At 39.5% G+C, this 20,684-nt stretch overlaps 1 protein-coding gene across 3 annotated transcripts in view; it reads left to right on the top strand.

Annotated features, from left to right (window-relative positions):
* The window catches only part of THSD4 (thrombospondin type 1 domain containing 4), a 236,352-nt gene that overhangs the window by 164,912 nt on the left and 50,756 nt on the right, over positions 1-20,684 (top strand). For all 3 annotated transcript variants that reach the window (XM_059482062.1, XM_059482063.1, XM_059482064.1), the window contains one exon: positions 14,429-14,633. In XM_059482062.1, the coding sequence (XP_059338045.1) occupies positions 14,429-14,633 (205 nt within the window). The remainder of the gene's footprint in view (positions 1-14,428; positions 14,634-20,684) is intronic.

Raw genomic sequence — 20,684 nt, 5'->3', positions numbered from 1 at the left:
TAGGAGAATCACAATTAAATCGCATTTCTAAAGAATTGAATATTATTTCTAATTCAGAGAGAAGTTATATGCAAGTTAGAATCTGATAAGGATACAGAAACTTTATCACCTGTATGTATCGTAAAAGCTTAGATGAGTAAATATGCTCAAAATAGATTTTTAATTCTATTCTAATAAAAATTATTTCAGATTTTTTGGGCTGTGGGCTTCTAGAAGACAGAGCAAGCAGAACAGTCTTGGGCAGGAGGACAGTTGTCCAGAGTGTCTGGCTGGTTGTCAAGGAATTTGCACTGTTCATACTGTGATGGGCACTTGTGTTTGCATTGGACAGTTGAAATTGCTATAGCAAAGCAAATATTAGTCAGAGTGCCTGCTGGTTGTGTAGGACCAGTTCAGTAAATCCCACTGCAGAGACTGGGAAATCGAGGGAGGTGGGACACACATCTCATTAGCTGTTGCTGAATTATATTCTGGAAAAGTGCTACATTTTTTCCACTGAATTTGCCTGATTGAAAAATATGTGGGTTTTTTCCAAGAAATGAAGTAGCGGAATTACTTTTGAGTTCAGTGCCCAGATAAAGTATTTAGGAGGCTAAGCACAACACTATTCATCATTTCTCTCTCCCTACCGCCTGCTATGAAAAAACAGATACTTGAGTGATAAAGTAGAGAGAAAAGACTGGAGAAAAGCATGCAGGATTGAAAAAGGAATGGAACTCAAATCCTTCACAGCACTCACAAAGTAATGTTTTTGCCTGCAAGCCACAGCAGGTACAGCAGAACTAAGTGAAAGAAATGAACAGTTTTCTATTTGAAAAGCACTCACTGGCAGAGTAATAAATTTTAAAAAGGCAGAATTAAATGGAAGAAAATCCTCAGTTTACAGCCAGAGGAAAATTTGTATTTATTTCCAGCAAGAGCCTGAATGTGGCTTGAATAAAAATGCCATGTTACTTTGGCTTCCTATAATGCACTTTATCTGGGAGCTGGAGTAAAAAGAATAAGCAGAAAGACTAAGACCCTAGAAGAGTTGTTTTTGTGGTTTTGCTGGGGATCAAGGATGGGCAGACTGGTTAATCCAAACTGTCATGTCTTGGCACAAATAATGTGTAATAATTAAATTACATCAGTGAGTTTGCTGGTACTTTGGAGTGAGAGATTTTGAAATGTCTAAAGTACAACTGAAACTGAAATTGTGTGTAATTGGTGCCATACAGTGAGTGAGTGAGAACATTACATAATCCCTGAGGCCAAGCTCATTTACTAAAAGATGGATTGGACATTCTAAGAACAGAAGTGCTAGGAAAAAGATGCATGTGCTCTGCTGTTAGCATGATAAATACAATAGCTTCCAGTTTTTAGTGTAGAAGTCAAGCTAGGAAATTACCTCCCATTGTTGATATGAGTTTCTTGAAAGAACAGCTCAGTTCTTGTTGCTGCAGGATGTCAGTGCTTGATAATTCCCCCATCAAAGGAAAGAGGGGTTACTTGGTTAGACATTCCGTAAATGTTCTTTTTGCCCAAGGCCAAAACCTGTTAATTTTTACTTCATCTTGTCTGGGAGGTGTCACTTTCACCTCAGGGTAGGGAGAATATTGGATTCAGTGCCTTGCTCCAGAATGTTAGGATGACTTTGCAGGTTGTGACTTAATCAAACCACAGAGAGGACAGAGGTGTTGGATATACATAGGCAGCCTGAAGGTGAGGTTGTGGTGATCCCACTTCCTCCCATGGGCTGTTTATGACTTTCTGGTATTTGAAGAGCTGGAATGTTTCTTCAGGGGAGGACTGAGGTCAGGCCACAGTAGGTGCCTCTGAACCTCCTCTGTCAGGCCTTGGCCTGGTGCTGGTGTGGGACATGAGTGTGGCTGTGCAGCCTCAGGAGCAGTCCAGGGATGACCACGAGAACTTGCTGTAAAAATGAGCATGAGCAGCCAAGAACCAGAGCTCTGCTTGCTTGCACTCTGCCTTGTTTGGAACTCAGATTCTGCAGCCTGGACTTGGTACTGCCTGTTCCCCTTCACCATGCCTTGGGCCAAAAGAGCATTTATGGAACACCTAACCAAATGGCAAGCCAGACTTTTCAATAAGATATGTAGCATTTTCTTAAAATGAAAGGATGTTTCTTACCTGCTAGTGGTACCATCTCTCTTCCTTACTATGGGTGCAGTGTTGGGGTACATCTCTGCACCTCTGACTGACCATGGAAATTCATACAGAGTTCAGGAGGTAGGATAAAGAGAGTTTGAGTGCTTACTGAGATATACAGCTGAATATTGTCATTTTGGGGTATTTGGAACAATCATAAAAGCTTTCTTTGTTCTTAGAGAAGGAAAGCTGCAAACTCCTGCTACTCCAAGAGGTTTTCATCAGGAAATCACCTTGACTGTCATGAAGGCCAGCAGTCATTAGATAAATAGCCACTGGATATCAGCTGTTTGCTGAACAGCTGAAGTGTTAAGGCTCAGGATTCTTGGTACAGTTTCTGCAGGTTCTGGCTGTAAATGATTCATCTGCTCCTCCTTTGTCCTCTTCTGTGCTGGGCAAACGTGTCTGCAGAGTTCACAACTGCTGAGCTGCTTCAGGGACTGCTTCCCTGCACTTCTGCCATGACAGTACCAGTTGGCAGGCTGAGGCTGGAACTTACCTGAAACTCTGCAGCATGCAAAGTGTGACCAGGTTTTTTTCAATGCTGTACTGCCCAGTCCCTGACTTGGGTGTTGTGTTGACCAGATGCCATGGTGACAGTCAGGGCTTTAAGTCTTGAATAAACATGGGCATCTTTTCATAAGAAGAGAAAGGAACACATCCTTGATACTGTCTCAGTCTCCTTGCCAATTTTGAGCCCCTAGTCTTAAAAAGAAAAGAACAAGCATTTCTGAGTAAACCAGTCATAAATTCTTTTTAAAATATTTGCAAAACACACAATTTCATTTAATCCTAGGTTTTGGGGGAAAAAACCCCAACAAATTATTTTTGATGTTTATTTTCTTTGAAAATAAATGTTCAGCTCGTTTCAAGTCCCTGGCAAGGAAATTTTCAGTGTGGGTTGTTAAGTTTTGGCAGAGCTATAACAATCTAAAAGCAACAGGGATACTATTGGAAAGCACTTGAAAATATTAGCCATTACTATAGTTACCAGCTCTGCTTGTATTTCTTTGTTTCTTTGGGCATGAAATTGTATCAGGTCAAGTATTCTCCAAGGTGGGTACACCAAGGTGGAGAGGAAGGACACGAGCCAAGTGTCAGTGAGCAGAGCAGGATGAAGCACACGTCATGGTGGTCCTTGGGTTCAGAGGAGATTCCTGAGGTATCGAGTTCCTGGGTGCTGCTGCTGTTGGGGCCATGCACCTCACAGCTCTTGTAGCACAGTTCCAAGTGTAACAGACATAATTAAACCCCTGGGGGGGGGGGGAAAACCCCAAACACTTGTTATTGAATTTCAGATTTATTAGAATTAAAGAAATTAATTAAAGTTGTCCCAGGAGATAATAGAGAACACTGTATTCTGTGCTACCTTTTTTGTGAGCTACATCATGGATAAAAAGAAATACATGCAGTTGAAAGAGAGGCCTAATGAGTAAGTATTTATTGCACAGATATATTCTGGCTATGTTAGCTGCTGTTTCAAGATCAGACATCTGTCCTTAAAATATTTTGCTGCTTGGAGGTTTTTTTCTTTACCTTGAAATAAAGCCAAGTTTTTCCTTCATAAAGGAGAACACTTGAATAAACACAACCCTAGCATAAAGCCAGTTGGGACTAGTCTGTTGGCAAGGGCTAGAGTTCTTTTCACTTAGGGAATTATTAGAAAGACAGTGAATCTAACTTCTCCCCTCTCAAGGGTCCCTCACATAGTCTCTGTTCTTGACTTCTGTAATATTAAGCAGCATGGAACAGTCAGAAGTTTACAGGAGTGTTACACTGGCACATTTTTATATATTGTCCCTTATTTTTCAGAAAAAATGAAATATTTCTTTGTTTTAACTTTGAAGTTGTGACAGATGAAAGTATTTGTTAACTATGGTGTACCCATAGGAACATTTATTTACACATAGCAAGCAGGTAAAACTTGTAAATCTGCTACGGAACAAAGCTGAGAATTCTGTGTGGCTTGGAAAGGTTTGTGTATTCTGGGGAGCAGTGCTGGGATGCAGTAGTACTTAACTGTGAATTGGATGCTGCAGAAGTTGGCACAGATTTATTTTTCCTACAAAATACCTACTAAGAGTTGGTATGTTAGACCAGGTCACAAGAGTTGTAAAGCTAGTAATGTCTGAAACCAGTTAGTAATTTCCAGTTTCCTTTGTCCTCATTTATATAAAATGATTCTTCACTGAGACCTCTCGCTTTCTAAGTCTGGGGAGGGGAGGGAGTATCTACACAATTGCAGTGAGACAGGGAAGCAGTGTTTGATGATGGATGAAGAGCTCTTAAGTGATTTGAAGAAAGGTAGTAGAAGAAGGAATTGCTGTCTGTAAACATCTTAGAGCAAACAATATGGTAAGAATATGAGGGATAGCAGTAGGCTGAACTCAGAAATGATTGGGTCAGTTGTGAAAGTGGTACAATTGCATTTGTTTGCAAGCATATCAGATTTTTGCTTAGCCTGCCAGAATTAACCAAACCTTTAATGAGTTCCGTCCTGAGAAAACACTGTGAATGTGGTTGTGGCTCTGTCTGCACAGAGCCTGTAATGATATTTAAACCAGAACTGAACTTTTGAGAAATGTGCATTCCTAAAAAACTTCTTAAAACCAGTTAACTTTATTAAAACTATTAGATGTAAGGGCCTTCTGCATAGGCACTGAGGTAATATTGAAACAATGAGATTAAGAAAGGAAGAGTATGGGTGTTGAAATGTACAAAAATAAAGAAGTTAGGAATGAAGAAAGCAGTGCAAAGCAGAGCAACTTTCTCTGTGTGTGTTTCTGGGTATGAGTGTGTACAGATGGATGAACATATGTATGCCATCTCCAATGTGTGACCTCCCCAGCTCAGGTGGGCCTGTTCAGAAGCACAGGAGGTGCAGTTAAGCCAGTGAAGATGACAAGGGAATGGAATAACATGAGCAGGATTCCATAGGCTGAACATTTCAGTCTGGAAAAATAATAACTTGGGTGAGAATGACTGAGTGAAGTCCATAAAACCTGAGAGTTCATGGAGAATGTGAAGAGGAAATGATTGTCATTGTCTGTCTCAGTACAAGATCTCTGAGTCACTGGCAGAAATTACCCAGTGCTATTCTCAAATGAAGATGATGTGGCATGTAGTGGAACTGACTGACATAGGAATTAGGCCTCCTAAACTTCAGGAAGGAAGCTAAGCACATTTAATAAAGGACTACTAAATGATAGAAAGACATTATGTTTGTCTGAGGAAGTCTTTGTGCCTCAAAGCAAAAATGCAGCCTGGAAACATATTCTGATAAATAGCATACATTTTTCCCAGCTTTAGGGTCACTCTTATGCTCCCATTATTGATGCCTTTGGATAACAGACCTTTGATGTGACTTGCAAGGACTTCATCTTTCTGTGTTCTTGTAATATGGTGGGAGAGTTTTGGTGATTGAATCTAATCATTCAGAGGGCCTGACCATTCACTGCCTTGAGATTCTTCTGAAGCTCTTCATACTTGGGGGTTTTTTTGCTAACCTGAGTATCTTCACATTAGCTAGAAAATACTAAGAACCAGGAATTTCTTGTGCAAATTAAGGATGAAGTCACTATTGACACAATGGTGAAGTTGAACATACTCTTCTTCTGAGGAGGGCATTAGGCCCCTTTTTTTCCATATTTGTAAGCCAATCAAAATAGAGAGATGCATACAGTTTTCCATTACTCAGGGACCTTGTCACTGATGGTTTGCACATCTTCTCTTTGATTAACAGAAATAAAAATATTTAAAGAGCTGCAGCTTTGAAATATGTCAAGATACTAAATACAGAGTATTGCTTATACCTGACCATATGTCTTGATCTGGCAAGTGCTAAAAAGCTGCTAAAATATAGAAAAAATGTTGAAATTTTACAAAGGGAAATAATTTTAGATCTTTAGTGATAGACAGGTCAAATCACTGTGAATTCTGCTGTTTCTTGCATTTTCATGTTTGCTTTGAGATGTTTAAAACAGCTTAATTTAATAGCAGCTTTAAAACACCTTTAGGTTTCAGGAATACCTCTTTTGTAATCCAAGCTGCTAAATCTAACCCCTGTGAAGCCCCATGAGGTCCTATACACAGGCAACTGAGGAAGGAGCTTGGTGCATTCAGCGGTGTTTTCTGGAGAAAGACCATTGTTGAGCTGTGGTTTTCTTTGAGAAACTGCTTCACTCTTGTCTGAATAGGTTTAGAAGCCTAGAAAAGGTATTTTGGTCTACAATTCTGAGTTACAGGAAAATCAGCATCCTAAGAATTGGACTTGATCAAAGAGGAGAATAGACAAACTATAAAGACCCAAATTCTCTGGTTTCTGGCTGCAAAAATGTTACTCAAAATATAAATTCTGTTATTTGATAGTGTTTGAGCATGACAAATGGTGTGAACTGGTTCGCCCCATGTACGAAGTCTATTAAAACAAGTGAAAAAGAGGGTTTGTTTTTGTCTAAAAATACACTATTCTGTGTAACTATTATCTTCATATGAATCATACTCATTGTTGTAGAAAGGGGCATAATTTTAGCTAAGTGTTGTTGCAGAGCTTTATTCAGCCCCTCTTCACATGAGCTCTTCAATTAGGGATTGGGTGCTGGTGTTCTCTCATTCCAAGTCTGTTACCACAAACTCCCATTGTAAAAAGAAAACTTATCTCTGCAAGTAATTTCTCACGAGTAGATGAAGATCACAGAGCAGAAAAATCTCCCACTGCAGTACAAACCAGATGTATTTAGAGCAATGTTTTAGTGTGTTGTATAGACATGGATTTGTTTGGGCAAAACTCCTTTTGACCCAGAGTGGAGGATGTGAGCCAAGGGAATCTACTGCACACCTTGGTTGCAAGATTATCAAGGAAGAGCTTCAGCAGGTAACAGAGCAGCTCCTGGAAATACTGTTTCACATGATGGTAAATATATTTTTTTCTTTTAATCAGAAGGGATGTTTCTGAACAGTCAGCATAGGACTGTGGCACAAACCTTCCAGCCACACTGTGTTGAGAGGCAGGCACTAGTTAAATCCAGTCCTTGCTGGCTGAAGAGTAAAGGATCATCTGATAAATGCTGAGGGCCACATGAGATCCCGAAGAGAAGTGATCTGCAGGTGTGTGGAGTCTTCCACAAAGAAATGTTCACAGGTATTTGTTGTATTTGTAGGAAATGGAAATGGGTGTTCCTGTTTCTGTCAGTGGTGATGCAGTCACACACTTGGAAGGAGCTTTATCCAAATATCTGTGTGCCATCACATCTTCTGCTCTTGTGGTCTCCTCCCTCTTGGATTTGCACATTTCCTCCCCCTACAGCAGTGATGTGCAGCCAAAAATGCAAGTGCCTAAGTGTTTAATGGGCTTTGTATTTAACTCATGTAACAGGGCTAGCGTGCACTGCCTCCTTTCCTAAATTCTGGTCTGCAGGAGTATGTAAAAGCCCAGAACATGGAGATTCCACATGTTTTCCAGGGCATTTGCACAACACTCCTCCCTTGCCCCCAACTTTATGTTTCGAGGGCTATTATTTTCAATAGGACAGGCAGAACTTTAGTGTTTCAGTCCTGCAAGCTCAAATAGAGCTTTGCAGTAATAAAATTTAGAAGTAGAGAACTTGAACCTGTAAGTTTGAAAGACTTCTTTGCACGTATTTGCAAGTATGCAGTTACAGCTGCATATAGTGAGAAGAGAGAGCATTTGTATTTGTGTAAATACATAAATTGTGTTTATTTGGGTGAATCAACCATATTGCCTAAATGGATGTTAATTGGGGTGATACTGTGTAGCTGTTTAGCATCAAGGATGGAGAAAATAGAACTTGATTGAATGGAGGTCTCCCCTCCAGGATGTGCCATTGGAGGTGTCTGTATTGTGGAGTGGCTGCTCTGCCACTTCTGATTTTTCAGAAGAAACAGATCATATTTTTGCATCATTCAAACAGCAAAATAGACTGGCATCTTTTCTATCTCCTGTTCCTAAAGGGCAGGACAAAAACAGCATCAAAAGGTCACCAAGCCAAAGCAGTTCCTTTGAAACAATGAAATAGTTGTCATAGAAGCAGTGACTCATTGCTGTGTGGGAGAGGTGAGTGTTTGCCTGGAAGTGGCTCAGGGGGCTGTTCTGAGCACCACTCAGAACTGAAATTATTTGTGCTCTTCACTCTCTTCCTCAGGTTGGTTTCAAATGTTATTACTGTTTGTTTATGCTTTTTATGGCAATCATGAACCAGAAAATAATAATGGTAGGTATTGTAAAAGCTCAGGAAGGAATGAAAAGGCAGCATTTCAGGGAGTCAGTGTGTGGCACTGAGGAAACAGCTCTAACTTTGGTGAGGTTATATGGGGTTTCACACTTGGTCTCTGAAGTACCACCCTTTTGAAGAGAATTGTGAAGACCTTTCACTGAATCCTGCAATGGCGCAGTACTTCTTGCCAACACTAATACTGAGATATGATCGGGGTGGTGCTGACATGCATTAGCTTTAGCCACTTAGATGAGAAGTGTTTTAAAAAGGCACAGAGTTAACATCAGCTATGTGAATTGTATTATTTTGTTTAACTGTTTCTTGTCATTGCCAACAAGGTCAGTTTAGGCTAGATTTGGAGAATCATCTCATGAATTTTCAAACTGCACTGTTACTGAATTCAGAACATCTGTATATCCAAGCCCTGTCTGCAGTTTTAAAGGCTTTAGCCTTATGATCCACATCATAAATATGCACTTTGTGTACAAATTTTATGAAGGAAGATACCATTCTTAAAGCACTATATTGGTATCTGACCTTAGATATTGAAAAGGCTTTCTGCTTTTCCAGTTGAGTTGTTTAAGTAGAAGCATAGAGTTTGCTTACTCTTGCTGAATCTGGGCTATCAAGTAATCCAGCATATTTGCAGCAGACATGAGTGCTTTGTTAATATGTGATCTAGGAATATTTATTTCAGACTATGTTTAGTCTGCTTTTGTACTACTGTACCTTTAATGTCCTTGTGGTTTTAAATTTCCTGAAGTGAAAAAACAATTAGTGCATTTTAGAGGTGCATATATTATTTAGACCTGTTGTACCTCTTGAGCATTAGAACTTTCAGGGTATGGAGCTTCTAGTCGCAAATTTGTGTTCCAATAACAAAAAAAAAAAAAAAGTCAGCCTTTCAATTTGAGATACTTATGGTGGTTTTTTCTGTCACAGTATTTCCATTCTTAGTGAATGTGAGCAATCTGATTAGCTTGAAAGAACAAAGCCTCAGGTCCCTGGATGTGCTTGTGAGTGCTCTAGCAGCAGGTGTGTATGGGAGCAGCCTGGCCCAGGGTCCAGCCATGGGGAAACTGCTCTCCTTCTGTGTGGGGACATGTGCCTGTGGCTGGATTCTGCTCTCCTTCTGTGTGGGGACATGTGCCTGTGGCTGGATTCTGCTCTCCTTCTGTGTGGGGACATGTGCCTGTGGCTGGATTCTGCTCTCCTTCTGTGTGGGGACATGTGCCTGTGGCTGGATTCTGCTCTCCTTCTGTGTGAGGACATGTGCCTGTGGCTGGACTCAGTGCCAGAGCCTCCTGGGAGTGGGTAAGACAGATTCCTCCTAAAGGAAGAATCACCAAGGCAGAAATGAGAGCTGCTGATTGAATCCATGGGATCAATCCCCAAGCCCTGCACTCACCTTTAGAGCTGTGTTTGCCAAAGCAATGTACATACTAGGATTAGGCTTCTTCATCTTCTTCACTCTGAAATGCTGCTAACACAGCCACTTCAAAACACTTGAGTAAACTCCTTTAATAAGCTCTTTGTAGAGTGGGGTCTCAAAGCTGAACAGCTCTCTGACTTCTATAGGTGACAGGCAGCAATGGTCTGTTTGCATTTCAGGTCTTTATTGCTGGGGGTTTAGGCAGATTTCATAGACCTTACATTGGGTTTGTGTATGGGAGAGATACAAGTTTTCTTTAGAGTATCTTCCCTTAAAACAACAGGAGAGAAGTTGTTTCCCTGTCTGAGGTATCAGTGTGAGATGCATACTTTAGATTTTTTAATCCTTTTTTATTAGCTGTTATTAGTTGATATCTCTAAGACCATCTTTTCACATGATTACTTTTCCTGGATGGCTTTACTTTTTCCATTGTAACAAGAATAAAACCTTTTTTCTCTCAAGTAATTTTCTAGCCAGTAAGAAACTGTTGAATATCTTGGTGAAAGAGTCTTTATATGTCTTCATGTAAGTAGCTTTTTTTCACTAAACTGGTGCATATCCACATACTGTAAATGTAATTTGAATTCTTAAGGTTGTCAAAAATGAATAGCTTGCTTCTTCTTACTGTCTGAAATTTATCTGACCAAGTGAAGTTCAGCTTAAAGCACAAATAGGTAATGAAACCAGCTATTGTGCAGGTAAGAAAATCTGTGATTAATTAAGTGGACCACATCTGGATGTGACCACAATCTAATCGTGAGGGGCTGTAAATAGCATCAAAGATTTGTGAGCGTTAGGTCTGTGGACAGCAGGAAATATTTGAAAGCCAAAGCAGGATCAAATGTTTGGGTAAAAATTATGGTTATAGCTAACCACAAATCAAGTGAGAGCCATTAGAATGTTGTTTGTTATCCTGTGGTTGAATGTAAATTCTCAGCATTGCTCCTTTGATTTGTAAAGCAAATGAGGGTTAGGCTGCGACCTTGAAGATGTGTGAGACATTGAAGTGAGACAAGCAGGCTCTGCTGCCTTTCTTGTGCTCTGCCTTGGGAGGTTTCCTGAAGCATGAGATTTACCTCTTGCTCAAGCACAGCCATGGCTCCTCACTGCTGAACAGGCTGTTCAGTTTGTTTCCACTGAGGAACATGCACCACCAAACCCTGCCCTGGTGTCTGCACACAGGCAGTGCCTCCTACAGGGAAATGCTTCAGTTATGGGCTGGGCTGGCATTTCCCTGCTGTGCTAGTAAAATTGCACATGCTGGCTGTTACTCTCTAGCAGTCATAACATCTTCATTGGGGTCTCATTTACTACCCTTCACAGACAGAGAAATGAAAGGAATTATATTTATCTAATTGTAAGAGTTAAAATCATATATGAAGGTCAAAGATTTTAACAGTAGCCGGAGAAAAGTAGCAGTATTATGCTCAGCTTCTTCACACATTGAGGGGAGAGCCATCCAGCCAATCTCTAGGCAGACTTGCTTAGATTTCAGAGGAGAAAACTCAGAGAAACTAGTGTCCTTCCTAGTGGAGAGGAGAGAGACTTACCAAAGGCAAGAAGTAAAAGTTGGGGTGAAAATAGCAGAAACTGACTGGGAGAAGAATCAAAGTCCACTAATGCAAACTATAGCTCTGAAAGATGAGGAGCCAGAGCTTTCAGATGCCAAAGCAGTGTGTGCTTTCTTGTTCCTAATGTGCTGTACTCCTGCCTGGAAGGAAAGGATTACCTGAGCAGCATGGCTGTGATACCTTACTGTCAATACCTTATTGTCAGCTTTCCCACTCTGAATTTCTGTGTGGCTGTTGGATACTGAGGGAGACTCTGCAGGCCTTGTTAAGGTCAAGGCACAGAACATCCATTCCTCTCCACTCATGTGCTGAACTTGTCAGTGAATCACAAGTTCAGACACAACTTGACTGTGGCACATCCATAATGATTGATCTCAGGCTTCTCTTTTGTTTTTGGGGAGTTTTTTTTGTCCTTCCTACATTTGGAAATGACTTCCATGAGGACTGGGTCTGCAGACTTCCTGAGGGCTGTTAAGGTGACCAACCTGCAACTGAGCCTCAGGTTCTCCTTGCCTTAAATGAAGATGGATGTGGCAGTTACTTTTTAGACATCACCACCAATCACCATGACCTCATCTGGTCCCGAAGTTTTGTGTTCATAAAATTTTCTCAGGTGCTTCCTAACTTGATCTTTCTCATTTTGCCAGACTCAGTGGAAGTGATTTAATCTGCACAAAAATTCATGTGAATGAAAAATAACGTACATACTTCTGTTTGACACACTTAAATCCAAAAGTCTTTAAAATTTGCATTGTGAAGACCATGGAATTGATAGAATTCTGCCTGGTCAAATCCATAAAGAGGCCAACTTCTGTGACTTGGCAAATTTCCAGTTGATGTCAACTTTGAAGTCAGTGAGGATTTCTTTGGAGAAAAGACGTGAGGATTTGGATTAAAATATTTATTTATGACTGATAAATGAAGTCCACCTGGTCACCAGACAAGGAGAACATATGATACAAAAGAAACAGTTTGAGATTTCTTTTTAATTTAAATTTAGTAGAACATTTTATTTCATTCCAAAGCAAAAGAAATCCTTGAGTTGACTGAAAAATTTTAAAGAATGTATTACTGGTAGCAAAGCAGCAGGAGTTGTTACTCATGTGGTTAAGGCTAATTTGAAAAGAAGTGCAATATCAACTTCGTGTTTAGGTGTAGGAAATTCAATTTTTTTATTGTTTTGCAAAGACCTACATTTTGATTTCCCAAGGATTGTAAGTGCCACCTTGTGGACATCATAATTCTTGTGTCTCATTATAGGACACAGTGGTGAAGTAGAATAATAAAATTTAGTTTCGAAATCTGTGACAGGCACTAGTTATGTTTTCTTTGAGGTTTGGGAGATTTTGATTGATTTTCCAATATTGCTATAGATGTGCTGAGGTGGAAGAACACGCTACTGCTGGCTTCAGTGGCTGTAAATAAAGCCAATACCTGTCTCACTGTGAAGTCCTGCTACTTCATGATATTTGTAGTTCTTGCTGGAATTCCTTTGTTGATCCCTCTCAGATCTTTCTCCTGAGTAAGCTATCAATGAAATACCATGGGAGTGAAACCCCAGATGTCTGGAGTTCTGACAGACTCCTTATGTTGTGACCCCCAGTGTCCTTGTGTGAAAGTGGCTGGATGCAGTGGTTCATGTAATGTCAGCAAGTAGCCTGGGTGATTTTTGGGGGCGTGTGGGTTGCAGAGGTTTCTTTGTTGGACATCCTGGCTCTGGGTAGATCAACTGTGCTGTGTTTGTGAAGGGTTTGGAGAATGTATTGTCTCCAAAACATAGGTACAGTGATGCCTGTAAGCAAGCTCTGAGTTGGGCATTTCTACCCTTTTCACAATAAGACCAAATTTTATTCTGAGGAATGCAGAGTTTCTAATTACATGCAGCTCATTTCCTGCTCACTAATAACTTAAAGGTATTGTCATGAGGTACATGAAATATCTGCTGCTTATCTTAAAGCTGTCTCCTGAGGATCTGGAGCTTCCTCACTAGCCAAGTCAAATTCAGCCTGTACTCCAGAAGTAAATCCCATGTGGTTTGTCTGTTTGCTGCTTAGCTGTCAGCCACTCACAAATTCCTACTTATCTCCAGGCTATACTGAGGCCATAACCAATATCAAAATTCCAGGACATCAAATCTCTTCCTTGGCTTGCTGCTTAAGTATTTTCTCTGTTGTCACAAAACAGAAGCTAATTTATCTCAGATAAGTTGTTTTTTAAACTGTAAGAAAAAATGGCCAGCAGTGTTGTTTTTGCAAAAACACAGTTATATCCCTGGTCATCCAGGATTCCTTTAGCATCTCATCTTTAAAGCTGTTTTATGCATTGTACAAATCAAGATCAGTTGGATGGGGCTTGGAACAATCTGGTTTAGAGGAAAGTGTCCCTGCCTGTGGCAAAGGGACTGTAACTGGATCATCTTCAAGGTCCCCTTCCAACCCAAACCATTCTATGATTCTAGGAAATTATTTTGTTTTAACTATCCTGTCCAGGTGTGTATTACTGAGTGGGTTGAAGCTTTTCTACTCCATGAACAGATGGGTTTCTTCTCTAACTGTCTAGATGCAGTATAAAGATTTCTCACATACTTCTTTTGGTGAGAATAGGCTGAGTGCTCACTTTTAATGGAGATTAAGACAGGACTAAGGAGGAAGTAGTTCTGCTTCTGTAGAAAGCCTATTTTGAATGATAACAAAATCAAAGCTTTCCACCTCTTTCCTGAGCAGCAGCTGTGGGAACTTTGTTGTTCAGCTTTTCTTTCAGCTGAGGAGTGTGCAGTCAGCATGATCAATGCATTACTGCTCACGGTGTATTCTTGAATTTTGCCTGGCAGGATGTAAAAACCTGTTGGCTACCTTGAAGGCACTGAGTCTGAGATCCCTTTGGGTTTTATTGCTTTTTTCCATACAGAAGACATTGCTGAAATGCTAATTCACAAAATCATTTCAGAATTGATTCTTCTCTGAAAGTCATGCTATTCTCAGTTGTTGTGTCCGAAGTCTGCAGTTGTAAGATCTTGGAAAAAGAAATCTTACTTTATTTTGCAGAGCATTGGCTGTGACGACTATCTGGGTTCTGACAAGGTGATTGACAAGTGTGGAATATGTGGAGGGGACAACACTGCTTGTAAAGTTGTGTCTGGAGTTTTCAAACACACGCTAACAAATCTTGGCTACCACAAGATAGTGGAAATTCCTGAAGGAGCTACTAAAATCAACATTACTGAGATGTCAAAGAGCAACAACTACTTGGGTAAGTTGCATCTCAGTGAATGAAGAATGCTTTGTGTGCTCGTGCAACTGGGTGGAGGTTGTGCCAGGAAAGGCCTTCTTGAGGAGTGTGAAATCAATGTCAAGAAGAAGAGAGGAAAGAAAAGAAATCATTAAGCAGTTGTTTTGATCAGAACTAACTGGCTGTTTTTAATTCTAGATGGATCTTGCATGCCAAACATTGTAGACCTGTTACAATCTATTTCCCTGTCTGACTTGGCTTTAGTTTCTCCTTTGAATCGGTTCCGCTGTGATGTTTCCCTTTCTCACATCATTAACCTTCTCTGATCAGTCAAGAATCCAGCCAAGCAGATGCTTGTGTTTATAAAAGGCTGCTTGAGGAGAAAAGAGCATCTTCTGATTGCCAAAAACTTTCATTTCTTTTAAAGTGAGATAATTTGATTTTGAGAAGGTACTTACTCACAGAATCCAAGGTCTTTGTACAGCTGTTTATTCAGAAGCAGGTCCCTAATTCGAAACCGTGGAGGATCCTGGAATATTTATAGCAACATAACATCTTAATGTATACTTCTAGATGTGTATAATGGGTTGCAAATTAGAGATTATGTGGAATTTATACCAGATCTGTATCAGTCTTTTGTGCACTTATGGACTGTGGCATTCCCCACTGTAACCTGGTGTGTTCCCAGGTTTCAAAGCCCTTGGTTTGGCTACATTTGTGCAGGTTTTGTAGGCAATTCTGGTGAGTGGACTGGAGAGAGGAGTGTTACTTATGATTTATAAAACCTGCCCCTCACCCTCTGTTTTCTCTTCACCATCCTTAGATTGGGCTTAAAAATTGCCATTGCAGATGGTAAAATTGGAGCCACCCGAGAACTTCTGTGCTGGCATGGTGTGGTGTTTGCTAGAAACTGTCTGGCTGTACTAGAAGTTCCAAATGCCAGTCCTCTTGTTGGACTGCTGTTTTACCTCCTTGCTGGTGGGTAAAGCATCTCAGCTGCTGCTCAGGTGCAAAAAAGGAAGGTGCTCATTATGGAAGTGCTTTTACTCTCTTTTCTACTTTCTTCCCCTTAATTCCTGCTGAAGCTTGAATGAGTTCCACAGAAATGTTGCCTGTAGATGGGAGTTTATTATGGGCAACAGTCTGAATTGGAAAGTGAGTTTTATAATTTTACCAAAAATTTACTTCTAATTTGAAGAAATAGAATAAACTACCCTCTGTCCAAGAAAGCCAAATGTTCTGAACCTATTGCCTGGGTGGTCTTCTCAGTTCTTACTTGTCTTGGTTTCATCCAAATGAGGTTTTGATATGTTATATACCAATATACACCAGCATTTGTTATTTCATGAGAACAGTGTGTATAGCATCCATCAACACTGACTTAATTGATGATGAACTAAACCAATAATTCTTTCTAAAGAATTTCCATGTACATTTGGTAGAAAATGGGTGAGAACATAGCTGACTTGGCAGTACAGTGGAAGTAGTGACACTACTAATATATAAAATCATGGAGTTGAATGTAATTTTGCTGTCAGATTTATGTGCCAGCATCTGAAAACAGCTGACAGAAAAACTCCCTAAACTATATTAAAATGTCCTGAGCCACTTGAACATTTTTGTAATGGGCAGGACAGAAAGAGAGTAACATTTTTGTTCAAAAATAACCAGTGTGTTGGCATGTATGGGAAAGTGATAGAGTTTTTCTTTCCCATGCTACTCTTTATCCCCTGAGCTCTTGGTTTATGCTATCATCTTTTCTTTCTTTTTTTTCTTTTTTTGTTTTTATCCATTTCATATGTTTTATTTAAAAGTGCTGGTATGGATTTAGTCTGCTAAATTTGCCAGCTCCCTCCCATGTTAGGAATTCTTGAGGATGTAATTCCAGCCTAGAAGGATTCCAGCCACTCTGCTTACATTGTTACACAGTAAATTTGGTTTATTGAGGCAGGTGAGTTACACCAGGACAAAAATGAACATGTTCAAGCAGATCAGAAAGCTGAAACTAAGAGAAAGGCTTATCAAACAATTTATTGGACAAGTGAAGTGGTAATTCTGCACTTGCTTTTTTGGTAGTCACAAATTTCTCACTGATAAAATAGCATTCAGAATTTAGACATTTTTGTAGTGCACATAACACTGGTGGATCTGGGAAACTCAAAAACTCATATATTTATGAGTTTCTCTATATTTATGGTAATAAGCAGAAGTCTCCAACTTTAAAAATAACAATAAGAAATTTAAATTATCCTTATGCTGCAGCAGCAACAAGAAAATTAACCCAGTAGCCATTCTTGTAAGGATGTAGTTGAGTGCTTTGCAAAACTGAATTTTCAATACCTTGTTCTGTCATAATCCAGTTGTAGCTATCAGAGCTGCTTGTAAACACCATTCCCTTTTTTTTTTCCAAGGAGCATAAGTTGGTTGCTTTTGGTTTTCCTTTCACTTTGTACATTTTAGTTCTTTCAGTGCAAAATTGGAAGTCAGCTCAAGGTCATTAGGATAGTTTTTTTAGGAGATGATGGCAGGTGTTCCTAGGTATCAGTTACCCTGTTTTTCTCTGTTTGGGAGATTGCCTTGAGTTCCATGTGGTTTCATTAAGCAGATTTACCAAGCTCCACATTTTCCTCTAAAGTACTAAGCAAGTGAGTGATCAGGAGTGTTCACAAGGAGGTATTTCTTTAAAATCAGGAGGTGCTGGAAAAAGCAGGAAAGAATATGAGTTTCAGACTCAGCTAGAAGTCATCCAAATGTTTGAAAAAGCTTCTCCATACTGCTTTTGTAACTATTTTGTATTAGTCTATTGCTCATTTTGGTAAAGCCCTCATAAAAAGCACAGCTCTATAGTTTCTGCTGAATATGATTCAGCTTACTGAATTTTCTCATTTTGAGGACTGCATTTTTGGCTTTTGCACACAAGTTGGAGTGATTCCAGAATAAAATGTTTACGTTCTTGCCACTGGAAAACAATAAACTTCTGTTAAAAAGAGAAAACATGGCAGTGGTATATAAAGCTTTAAGGTGTTCCTAGAATTTTATCTGGGTAGTCAGAATATGCAGATTAAAGGAGATGGGCCAATCGCTTGTTCAGGGAACTTTGTAATTAACTTTTCATAAAATCCCAGTTTGGAATGAATTGAATTTCATGCAGCACAAATAGAGTATTTTCTTCTCCCCCTGTCCAAGTATTCCAATTCCTTTTACACTTTCCATTCCTTTTTTGTAGATCTTTATTGTAGGAAGAGTGTTGATGTGATAAAGGAAAATATTTTAGCAGTCAAGTTGAGAATGGGCTGCAACATTAACTAGTGTGTCTTAGTGAGGCAAAACAGACTGACTCTAATACAGCCATGAGGTGTATCTGAAATTCCCCAGGAAACATCTCATGCTGGTTTTCTAGTGTGTGTTTGTTGGGAAAGAAAGCAGTCCAGTTTTGGAGTGCTGTATAACAGCTATTCATAACTATTAATGATGTATTCATCAGGCTGTATATTTACTCTCGTATTTTTTTACAGTTGAGAGAAAAAGCTATGTATTACCAGCTCTGTAAAGTGTAGAGAAGCCTATGGGCTGCACAGCCCTGAGCTGTGTCAGAATGACTTCTCAAAGTTGTTTTCAGCAGTATTTTCTCACTGGCTCACGTGTAACAGAACCTTTTGGTAACAGAACTGCTGACCTTGGCCAGACCTTTCCATTGGCAAAGCACTTGTGTCACATGCTAGAGACAAAGACATACTTTTTATCCCGCTGGTAATCATCATCTGGACAGTTCTCATACACTGACATGGGAAACTTGCCACTGAATTAAGTAGGACCATGATACCTTCAGTGGGACCAGCACGTTACAGCACTTGTGCTGCAAAACATGTGGGCTGGAGTATAAATGCTTCTGCATCTTTGGGATTGGGATTTGAGATAATAGCAGAATTTAAAGCCAGATAACAGATCTGAAGTGATTATTTGGAATGTGCTTTTTTTGCATATTGTGTCTTGAGAAACTAATTGAAAGAAGCTGGTTGCTATCCGTATCCACAGCCTCAACTGCAAGGCACTCTGTTGGGAAGGAGGTGTCAGCAGTTCAAATTAAAATTTAGCTTAATACAGAATTGAACAACACAGTGCTTGAAAATGTGTTAGTTTTGAAGTACACTGCATAATGAACTTCAATGGAGATAATCTGGTAATGTCTGTTTGTTTCTGGGGCAGTTGTCTGAGTGTGGAGTCCTGTGGGGTTGGGGTTGAGTGCAGGAGAAGGTAGAACTGCCTGCCATTGCAGGGCTCCGGGGTTCTGTCCCAGGGAAGGTGGATCATTCCCTGTGTGGGCAAATCTCCTAACATTTTCCTTCTTACCTGAATGCTATTTTCTACAAAGATGTTTGTTTCACAGTGAAATTATTTAACTGCTAATTGTAAAGCTCATTACAGTTCCTTCAGGGAATGTATTGTGTATTTCAGTTTTGTTTTTCACGGAGTTAAGTCACTTCAGCCACTAAATGAGATAGAGACATCTTTGCATCTAATCCATTTTCCCTGCTTTCTGTAAAATGATACTCTGCTGTTTCTAGCATCTTCTATTAGCACATGCCAGTATACACAATTAATGATTAAAATAAAAGTTGCAGATTAATATTTCTTTAAACAAAGGTCCAAGGGATGTTAATAGCACTATTGTGAATATTGGTGTGCCTGAACAGGAATATGATTTTAAGGAATTTGTTGTATGAAAACAACAGGGCTTGATACTAATGGGGCTCTGAAAACCATTTTTATTCAGTATTCCCTGTAGCAGATAACAGTCAAACAATACATCTCCTGATGAAAGATTGTTAGCAACTCTTGAACTTAAAATAACATTTTGAAAATCACTTTAGAGATTCGAAATTACAGCAAATAAAGGTATTAGATTAGAACACTGGCAGGAATTTAGAAGATAAACATTGATCACAGCTGTGATCATGTGAAGAATTTTATAATATATATCCTCACTGATTTCCTTCATGTGGTGCTTATTAAGTCAACTAATATACTTCCAAATATACTTTTTAAATTGCTGGTAATAATTGTTTTAGTTTTATTTTTTACACAAGATTAAATGTTTCTGTGCAAAAAAAGATGCAATGAATATAGCAATATGGAGGAGAGGATGCACATTAGAATTTTTAGGGCTTGAACTTTATACAAGGGATCTGCTTATAATAAACTTTTGTTCCAGTGTTTCAGTGTGCCTTGGGCTCAGTGGCTCTCCCACTGCACGAGAGCTGTCAGTGCTCCATTGATAATTCTCACATTTCTGTTCAAAACCAAAGCCTGCAGTTTGTCATTTGAGTTTATGGAGTGCTGTAACCCAAAGCTATGCTGCTATGGCTGTTTATTGTGATGGATTTGAGACCTTCCCAAGGACTTGAACATTGTATTAATCATTGAGCACATCCTTGTATCTGTCAGTGCATCTGAGTTGGAGTGTCTCTCTTGCATCTCTGGCTTCCTGAATGCATTACTTAAAAACAAATGTAATTACAATATCTGGATAAGGATAACTATTTTTTTTACCTTTTGTTCTTTTTACTCTTGACTGTTCTCTGCTGGAGTTAAACAACAAAGATATTTCTTAGTACAGCCAACAATGTGCTCCAAAACGTGGAGAAATGATTTAAGGAATCACTTCCTAAATAAACTGAAGTTAGACACAGCAAGTTCAAATCACAAGGAAACTTCACAGTGAATTAGTAGTGTCTGAAGAGGCAATTACAGTCAGTGTGCAAACTTAAGCAGCACATTTTGAATAGTGTTCCTAAGAAATGCTTTTTATTATTAGGTACCCTAGTGAAACTATTGTGTCCCTGTTTCCTGAATACTGAACTGGAGAGTCAGGAGAAGCTGCACAGGAAAATAAAGAACTTTGGGGTTTTTTTGGGAAATGTTTGCAAATCAAACATTCTGATAAAAGCGTGGAACTGGCAATATAAGTTGATAACTCCTGGTTATTGGCTTTTGCCTTGTCTCTTTGTCTCCACTCAGTTGTGTCCTTCAGTGCTTCAGATTCTATATTTGGTCAAATATTTTCTGACTCTT

Source organism: Ammospiza nelsoni, chromosome 14 (assembly GCF_027579445.1).
Source record: "Ammospiza nelsoni isolate bAmmNel1 chromosome 14, bAmmNel1.pri, whole genome shotgun sequence".
In the NCBI taxonomy this organism is placed as follows: domain Eukaryota; kingdom Metazoa; phylum Chordata; class Aves; order Passeriformes; family Passerellidae; genus Ammospiza; species Ammospiza nelsoni.
The sequence above is the reverse complement of the archived record's forward strand: the minus strand, read 5'-3'. Positions and strand labels throughout refer to the sequence as shown.